An 8,953-nucleotide genomic window follows, 5' to 3' on the forward strand; every position below is an offset into this window, starting at 1 on the left:
TGTTATTTTTCTTTTTAATAATATTTTCATGTAATAATAAAGGTTAGTGTGTTTTAAAATATCAAACTAACTAAGAGAAATCATACTTCATAGTATTGTCTAACATGAATTTTATATACATATAAAAAACTAAATATTATAAACTCTAGAGCATTTTTAATTCCAATCCCTCAAACTTACATAGCCTGAACGCAACGGTACGAGGTCCAATATTTAGCTGGAGGTTTGAGCGAAAGACTCTGCTTTCTACACCCACCTAAAATTTAAAGACTACATGACCTAAGTTGAAATCAATAGAGAATAATATTAAAAATTTTGGAACAAATTATAGATTTTTATTGAAAACAATCGCAGGTTGTACATGTTTGGTTAGATAAATTTCTAAATAATCACTACAAGAAAAATAAATTGGGGTAAAATAAATCAAACCTTGTTATACAAGTTAAAATAACGATATTGGGAGAAGATCGGTCAGAAGTCAAAGTTTTCGACATTAACACTAGGGCGAGCAAGTACTTGCTGAAAAAAATTAAAAGAAAAATCTGATCAATTGTTTTCAAAAAAAATGTACATATATGTCCAAGAAAACATGGTTCATACTACACATTTTTTTGTCATACTATTCAACAAAACACAAATCAAAACTACACATTTTTGTCACCCTAATTCAGACAATTTTGTTCATGACACCGTTGTTTCACTCTTCTCATCCTCCAATTCCTTTAACTCCCTGCGCCAATCTTCTAGCTTTGCTAGCTTTTCCAATTGCTCTGGCTTCAGATCTTGATCTGAACTTCTCTGCTCCAATGCTTCTGTAAGCCGAATCTGAACATAACAGTCCAAAAATTAGGTTAGGAAAATGGAAAAGCATTAGTTCAGATATTTCTTTAGTAAGACGGAACAAATGCATAATGATGATAAGAAGAACAAAGAAGGTTTTCTAGTAACAATATTTCTTAGCAGTCTACCCATAACAATATTTTCTGCCACCATCAGTTCCAACATTAAATATCTACTATATGTAATTATAAAAATTGATCTCAGTGTGCTGAAAAACATAACATAAAAGATTCATCTCAGTATCTTACTGTCACTTACAACAAGTGAGATGATAGCAAGGATCCATCTTTGTAGTAAAAACAAACAAAGGTAATTAAAATTAAAATGGGACTACTAAAACCTTTGCATCACCAATATTGTGTTTAGTAGAAAGAAATGAAAGCTAATTAACCAGTCACTATTCAGAAGAAGTGCTACAGGATCTTGAGTAGCATTACTTGAATTGAATGTCTTCTTTCCTTCATTTTTTAACGGATGTAAGAATATTAATAGAAAGAAAGGAGAGATAAGAGATCCTGTAAAGAAAGGAAAAGTACACAGCAAACCCCAGAGGCTACAAAATGCAACAAAGCCTTTTTTTTTGTCCAATAAAAGAGTGCAAGAAACATCTCCAATCTTGCAGTGCCTCAGTAATAAATTCTCGAGACAGGAGTTAGTAGCAAACACAGACTATATCCTATTCCTTGGATACTAGATATGAAAACCTATATACCAATGCTGCAATTAACTCAAATAATCCTCATATATGCACAATACTAGATACACAACAGTGCCATAACCTATGATCACAAGCTCTAACACCGACACCAGATACAAAATTGGACACAGTTAATGATCAAAGTAAAGAACACCACAAGGGCATAACATAACATTCTAAATTTCAACTGCACCATTATCTTCATCAATATTCTTATTTTCTATACAATGATCTGCAAAGGCTGAATTCTAATTTATAAATTTGAAGCCGTAAAAAGATGAAACTTCAGGATCATGTGCTTAAATCTGAGCTCTTAAGGGTACTATTCCTACAACCACAAGCACTCTGCTGCATCATATCAATCTCACATTTAAATACTTTCTTTATTAAAATTCAACCCCCATACCACTTTCAGCTTCATTAACTCTTATATTGCATGTTGCAACAAGAAACACGTTAAGGACCTTCATTTTCTTTGCAATAAATACCCGAGGGACACATTAATTGGATAGGGCATAATAGCACACTGAAAAACGGAGGAACCAAAAGGGCACGGATGTTTCCTACACTGAAAAACTCTGTTCATCTTACATCATTTTAAGAAAAAGGAATCGCCCTGTCACTGAGATGCTTAAAACTAAGAGCTTAAGGGTTATCTAGGAAACAGACAGAGAGAGAAACTCAAATAAGGGAAATGTTTTCTGGACACGCAAAATGATCTAAACCAAGAGATAACTAGAAATAGAAGAGAGATAAATGAATAAGGTGATATCAGTGATAAAAAGAAGTCATAAGAAGGAATTAGGAATCCATATACAAATGTTCTCAAACACACAAGAAACATAAATAGAACATCTACCAACATGGCGTGACACGGTTGACAGATAATCATGTCTTTTAAACATGTGGTTGTTTGATTTTCATGTCCCCTTAGACGGAAAACATATGATCGGAGAAGTAAACCCATGAATGGATCTCAGCAAACCAGTCTCTAACTTCTGACTTCTGGTTGGAGATAACCCAAGTCCAAAAAGAACTAAATTTTTCTACAGCAATTTTTTTAAACTCTTTTCCCACGACAATGATTCTGGTGGAGATCATTTACCAATGTAAAAACACGAAATTAATATATTTCTATCATAAAAGATATATCGGAAGCTTTAACTGAGAATGGCGGTGATGACTGGAAAGACAAAAAAGAATAAATTGCGCACCTTCTTTTTGAGCGCTCGAATTTTCTTGTCTACATCCTGTGCTTGTGCTTGTGCTTGTTGCGTGGAATCTTGCACAGACAAGTCATTCACAAGGGAGGTCAATGCCTCCAAAGATTCCTTCTTTCCACTATCTTCACTCACACCACCTTCTACATTTTTATCCTTTTCAACCGCAGCCTGAAAGAACCCGCACAAATCGCGTAAAGATTAACCAATCAATTAAAGTAATTAATCAGCAGAATTATTTTTCCATTACCTGGAGCCGCTTCTCCTTCTTTCTTTCGTTCCTCTTGACGGACTTGGTCTTGGGCCGCGCATCGGCGTCGGGGTCGTACCCGGGAGGCCCGGCGGAGCCCATCTCCTTTTTCAGCTGCACAAAAGGAGAGGAAGAAGGAGTGAGAAACGGCGTCGTGTGGAGGGAGAAAGAAAAAGAGGGAAAAGAGGAAAATAAGGAAGCGCACGAGAGCGGGCTTGGGCTGGTACTTGGGGACTTCGTCTGGCGGGGTGTAGTTGGCGCGGATGCGAAAGCCCTTTCGGAGGGTTCCGTCGGGCCGTCTTGTGGGGCCCACGAGCCTTTCGCCTTCCTTGAGCGTTTTGGTTAGTTCCGCTACTTGCTTCTTTCTTTCGTCGTCGCTCATTTTTCTTGTTCTTGTTCTTCTTCCAACTACGCGGGGACAGAAGAAGAAGAAGAAGCAGGTTCTGCGACTCTGTTACTCTCACTCAACCAGTTAAAGACCAAACCAGAAAGACGAATCTACTAATTTACTCATAATATATATACCGATCTACTAATCAACTAATAATAACAACATATCAATATATGAAAATTTAGTATTATAAAAACCCACAAATAAACATCATTAAATCTATTAACAATATATTAAAATTTAGTATTACAGAAAATCCATAAATATATATCCTTAAATATTGACACAAGTTCATTTTTATGATTTTTTTATCATTCCACACACTTCATATTTTGCTCGAAATAACCTCACTACTTTTTTCAATACGTAAATGTCACTCAATTAATACTCTCATTATCTTATATTATTTTCGAAAATGTCATTCAACACACAATTCTGTTACTAACAATATATGAAAATTTAGTATCATGAAAAATTAACAAATACTCATCCTTAAATAGTGACACAAGTTCATTTTCATGATATTTGTGTCATTCCACACATTCTATTTGGTATTTTGTATTCCTGCTTGTTGTTAATTTAAATTTTGGTTTGACCCGAGCATATGAAATCACTAAAGAGCTACTTAGACTAGGTTGGAAGTATTTTAGAAGGCAAAATTTCATTTTGCAGAATTATGTAGACTCGTTAGTCAAAAGTATGCTCATTCAACGAATCGTAAGTCAGAGACTCGATAATTTGGGAGTCGTTGAGCAAGAATTTACTCGCTAAGCGAATACAAAGTCAAGGACTTACGGACTTGGGAGTTGTTGGTCGAGTACCTACTCGCTCAGCGAATCCAAAGTCAATGAGTTGGTGGACTTTGTAGTTGTTGGTCGAGCCTGAGCTCTTTTAGCGAATTAATGAGGATCTTACCTCTGAGAACTTCAGTGATTTACTCACTGGGCGAGCCATTCAGTCATTGGTTGAGTAAACTTTTGTGCACTTTTTGCCTAGTGAATGGATGGTCTCACTAAGCGAATTTTGGAGGAATGTAATTATGAGAGTTAAAGTGATTCACTCATTGGGTGAGTGAACCAATCATTGGTCGAGTGAACTTTTGTGCACTTTTTGTCTAGCGAGAAGGATGTCTCAATGAGCGAAGGGATCATAGTCTAGCAGTCTCTGTTAGGTGAAATTTCAGTTTACTTTAGCTAGTTTGGATTTATTATTTAGGATATGATTGGTGCGTGACATGAATATATATATATATATATATATATATATATATATATATATATATATAGTAAGTCTAATATCAAAAGTATGTATTCGGATAATCGAGTTTAGTGTCAATTACTTCTATATTTATATGCATATCTATGTTTGTGTGGACTTGTAACATGATTTTAGTTTTCATATGACTACTCATTGTTTACATTAGCTTATCCTTCAACATGTTTGTGTGTTTGTTTGTGGTCCTGTCTTTTACAATGATCACTTAATTGTGTGGGTAGAGAAGGTTGCGGGTGAGGATACTCCTTTATTATGTAGGTAGGACGGTAGAGTAGAATTTGATAATATATTTTGTAACAGTTGAAAAACCTTATTTTAATAAAAAGTTAAAATTAAAGGTCAATATATTATCATAAAATATTTTAAAAATAAAATAATTTGAAATGAGATGAATTTATATTTAATATATTTAATTGTACTAAAAATTTGATAAAATAATTTGAAATGAGATAAATTTATATTTAATATATTTATTTGTACTAAAAAATTGATTTTTTTTTTATAAAGAAGAAGTTAATTTATGTTACAAAAGAAATAAAAAAAAAAGCCCGAAGTAATGTTAAGTTAGAAAATTTTAAAATACTAATATGCTAACTTTTTAATATTCCATTTCTACCATTTCTTTCAGAGCCCCTTTTTGAATCTCAATACTTGCTTGGTAGCACTATGAAGAAGAGGTGAAATAAAATAAAAGCTCGTAGCGTTTGAAATGCGAAGGAAGAGAAACAATTGGGAACCGCAAACGAAGGCTAGGGTTTAAAACACATCACTTGCTTTAAGAGTATAATTGTGGATTTGGCTTTAATTTTCATTTTGTGGTCGCATTCAATAAAATAATATTGGCTTCAGACACTAGATCAAGGATTTTTGGCTCATCATAGGGAAGGTTTGTTTCATCTTTCTTTTCTAGAATTTCTCATTTGCTTCAACAATTTCTTTGTCCCTTTTCTGTTTTTTCCATCTTCATTCAATTGTGTTGATTACTTATGTTATTGTAGGACAGAGATTACACTAATATTTCCTTAGTCTTCTAGTTTGTTCATCTTTGTCAGTATTATCCCATCGGTTCATCCATCTGTCTTCTACATTTCAGTATTAGTCTTCTACCTTTGTTATAGTAATCTAAAACATTATTATTATACTCACTTAGTATTGTACTTTTAATTATACACATTTAGCACAATTTATTGTACATGAATTGATGTCATTGTTCTTAAGTTAGAAACATTCAATGTATGTTTTGAGATGTATATTTATGGCTTAAATATACATTCGGTTCCTATTTTTGTTAATTTTATTCAATTTGGTCCCTATTGTCGTTTGATGTTCAATTAGGTCTTCATTTTTGTCAAATTATGGTCAATTTGGTCTTTTTCATTAACAGTGTTTAAATAGTTGACGTTCTTGAATAGTACATGCCACGTGTCAGCTCTTGGTTTTTTAAATTTTTTTAAATTTTTTTTTAAATTTTTTTTTAATTTTTTAATTTTATTTTTATTTTTTTTAAAAAAAATTAATTTTTTTTTTCATTTAAAAAAAATGTCCACGTGTCAAGTCGCAATTATGTCACGTGTCAAATGCTAGTGCCACATGTCAGCTTGTAGTTGTATTATTTATTTTTGTTTAATTTAGTCATGATATTCGTTATTTTTGTTCAATTCAATCTCTATATTCGTTATTTTTTTTTAATTTAGTCCCAAATTTTATTAAAATAAAACTATTTAATTTTTAAAATTGATTTATTTTAACAAAAATTGGGACTAAATTGAAAAAAAATAACGAATATAGGGATTAAATTGAACAAAAAAAATAATACTACCACAAACTGACACGTGGCACTAGCATTGACACGTGGCACAATTGTGACTTGACACGTGGACCATTTTTTTGAAATTAAAAAATTTAAAAAAAATCAAAAAAATCAAGAGCTGACACATGGCATGTACTGTTCAAAAACGTTAACTATTTAAACACAGTTAGTGAAAAGGACCAAATTGACCATAATTTCATGAAAATGAGGACCTAATTGAACATAAAACGAAAATAGGGACCAAAGCGAATAAAATCAACAAAAATAGGGACCAAATGTATATTTAAGCCTATATTTATAGATTTAAAATAAGATATTATCCAACCTATTATTAGGGGTAATAGGTATTATGAAGTAAGATGGAATAAAATTAAGATTTTTTTTTCCTTTAAGAGGGCCTTGAGCTCAATTCTGAAAAAATATATTAGACTTTTTCATCCTATGCACATTTATGATAATATAACATTGACTTACTATATTTTTGATGTCCAATATTTATATGAACTGTTCAATTTTTTTTTCAATATATATTTCCTAGAAAGAGTTAATGTTATTTTTTTCTTAGATAGTATTAATGTTGTTTGAAAGTGATGACCTGATAGAATGAATAATACTACTTGTATTTCTAAGAAAAATAAAGTACATATAATTATGTCAAATCATCCTCTACGAGCATTAGCATTTTTTATTTATCAAACAAAAAATACATATATACTAACGTTTCTTAACTATTTTTTTTTTTTTTGAATATTGAGAGAATTAGTTTTCGTAACAGTGTTATAATTATTTGTTCAGGGTACATTTAAAAGTTTTATCTTTATTAATATAAATTATTTTACTCTTTAATTTTATAATTAATCAGTAGAAACACATGCACCACCAGTAATACATTTATGAATTTAAAATAAAAAAACCTACCCTAAAATTCATCCAAAAAACTATTAATAATAGATTGAAGAGTTGTGTTGTACATTGAAATCATTAATTTAATTAGGAAGGAAAAAACTAAAAATTTAGTTTGGGTAAAGCTGTGAAAACATTAAATTACTACTTGTATTGTGAATCTAAGCAATATTAATAGTAAGGTGTGTCAGAATGTTTAAGAAAAGTTGAATGAGTCAGAGAAGTTAACATTTTTAAGCACGTTGATAGGAAGAAGATGCACCATTGACGCTGGTGGACATGGACGTAGTTTTCGAGCTCCAAAGAGGAGGAAGATCATTCTCCATCGAAATAGGTTATTTCGACACAGTTCAAGAAATCAAAGAAAAGATTCAAAAGTACCAAAACATTCCCGTGTCTCAGCAAACCCTAATCCTCAACGGCCAATTCCTCCAAGACAACGACGATCCATGGAAGGTCGAGATCCTTCACAACACAAGCATTCAGCTTCAACTCTCCTACGACAAGGACGACAAAAAAGATTCACTTAATAATTCTCCACTCACCCAAATCCACCTCAACATCAAAACCGGATCCAAAACGCACCTCGTTCCTCTGGAAGTGGACGTCAACGACACCGTTTCGAGGCTGAAGGAGAAGATCCGCGAGATGGAAAACGTCTCGGTGCCTGCTAACAGGTTGCTTTTGCACGCAACAAGTGGTGCAGAGCTGCATGATCATCAGGTGTTGCGAGATTGTGATGTTTCCGAGAACAGTGAGATCGAGGTGAGTTTCAAGCCGTCGCCCACGGTGTCTCCGGCGTCGAAGAAGTTGAAGGTGATGGTGTTACCTAAAAGTGGTATGAAGAAAGTTGCAGTGGAGGTGAATGCGTGCGATAACGTGGGGGAGTTGAGGAAGGAGTTGCAGAAGTTGCATCAGAGGGTTCAGTTTCATTTGCCTCAAGATGGGTATTTCTTCATCTACAAACAGAACGTTATGGATGATGATAGATCTTTCCGCTGGCACCATGTTGTGCATGGTGACACCATTGAGATCTTCAATGGAAGTGTTACTGGAGGATCATGAAATGGTAGATTACACTTACACACCAAACACATGTTTCTTTCTTTTTCGATAGGTTATACACACTGTCACCTTTTGTTCATGTTGATTCAGAAACTGGAATGACAATAATTTTGTATTGTCTTGTATTTTTTTACTCATTGATCTAGAAATAAAGAAAATGAAAACTGAAGAAGGGTTACTGAAAATTTGGCTATATATATTTGAAGGGTGTGTGGATATATTTTGTAGCTACGAAATATTTTTTAGATTAAGCTTAAATTATATTTATAGAAATATAATGTAGAAAAAAAATTAAAAAAATTCTATAAGATTTTGCGTAATTTATTATATTTGATCATTCAACTTGTATGTTAATTTTAGAAAAAATAAAATTATGTGAGTTAATTATGTTTTTTACCATTTTAAAGACTTATTTTATAAAAAAATATAAATTATAATGTATTTTACAATATTATTTACTTTTTTATCAGCAATAAAAACTCAATATATTGATGGCACAAGA

At 32.4% G+C, this 8,953-nt stretch overlaps 2 protein-coding genes across 2 annotated transcripts; one reads left to right on the forward strand and one right to left on the reverse strand.

The window, feature by feature from the left end:
- Positions 1-529: 529 nt before the first annotated feature.
- Positions 530-3,507, reverse strand: PYM (partner of Y14-MAGO). The gene is made up of 4 exons (XM_028061183.2): positions 3,213-3,507; positions 3,008-3,121; positions 2,752-2,928; positions 530-825 (listed from the first exon to the last, which is right to left on the reverse strand). Exons 1-4 carry the CDS (start codon positions 3,387-3,389, stop codon positions 682-684), a joined length of 612 nt encoding a protein of 203 aa, XP_027916984.1. The 5' UTR covers positions 3,390-3,507; the 3' UTR covers positions 530-681.
- Positions 3,508-7,663: 4,156 nt separating this feature from the next.
- Positions 7,664-8,619, forward strand: LOC114176127 (ubiquitin domain-containing protein 7SL RNA2-like). The gene has a single exon (XM_028061063.2). The coding sequence runs from the start codon at positions 7,666-7,668 to the stop codon at positions 8,449-8,451; it is 786 nt and encodes a 261-aa protein (XP_027916864.1). The 5' UTR covers positions 7,664-7,665; the 3' UTR covers positions 8,452-8,619.
- Positions 8,620-8,953: the final 334 nt, after the last annotated feature.

The sequence above is a fragment of the Vigna unguiculata genome, chromosome 3, assembly GCF_037176805.1.
Source record: "Vigna unguiculata cultivar grain cowpea cultivar isolate G323 ecotype 2 chromosome 3, ASM3717680v1, whole genome shotgun sequence".
Classification (NCBI taxonomy): Eukaryota; Viridiplantae; Streptophyta; class Magnoliopsida; order Fabales; family Fabaceae; genus Vigna; species Vigna unguiculata.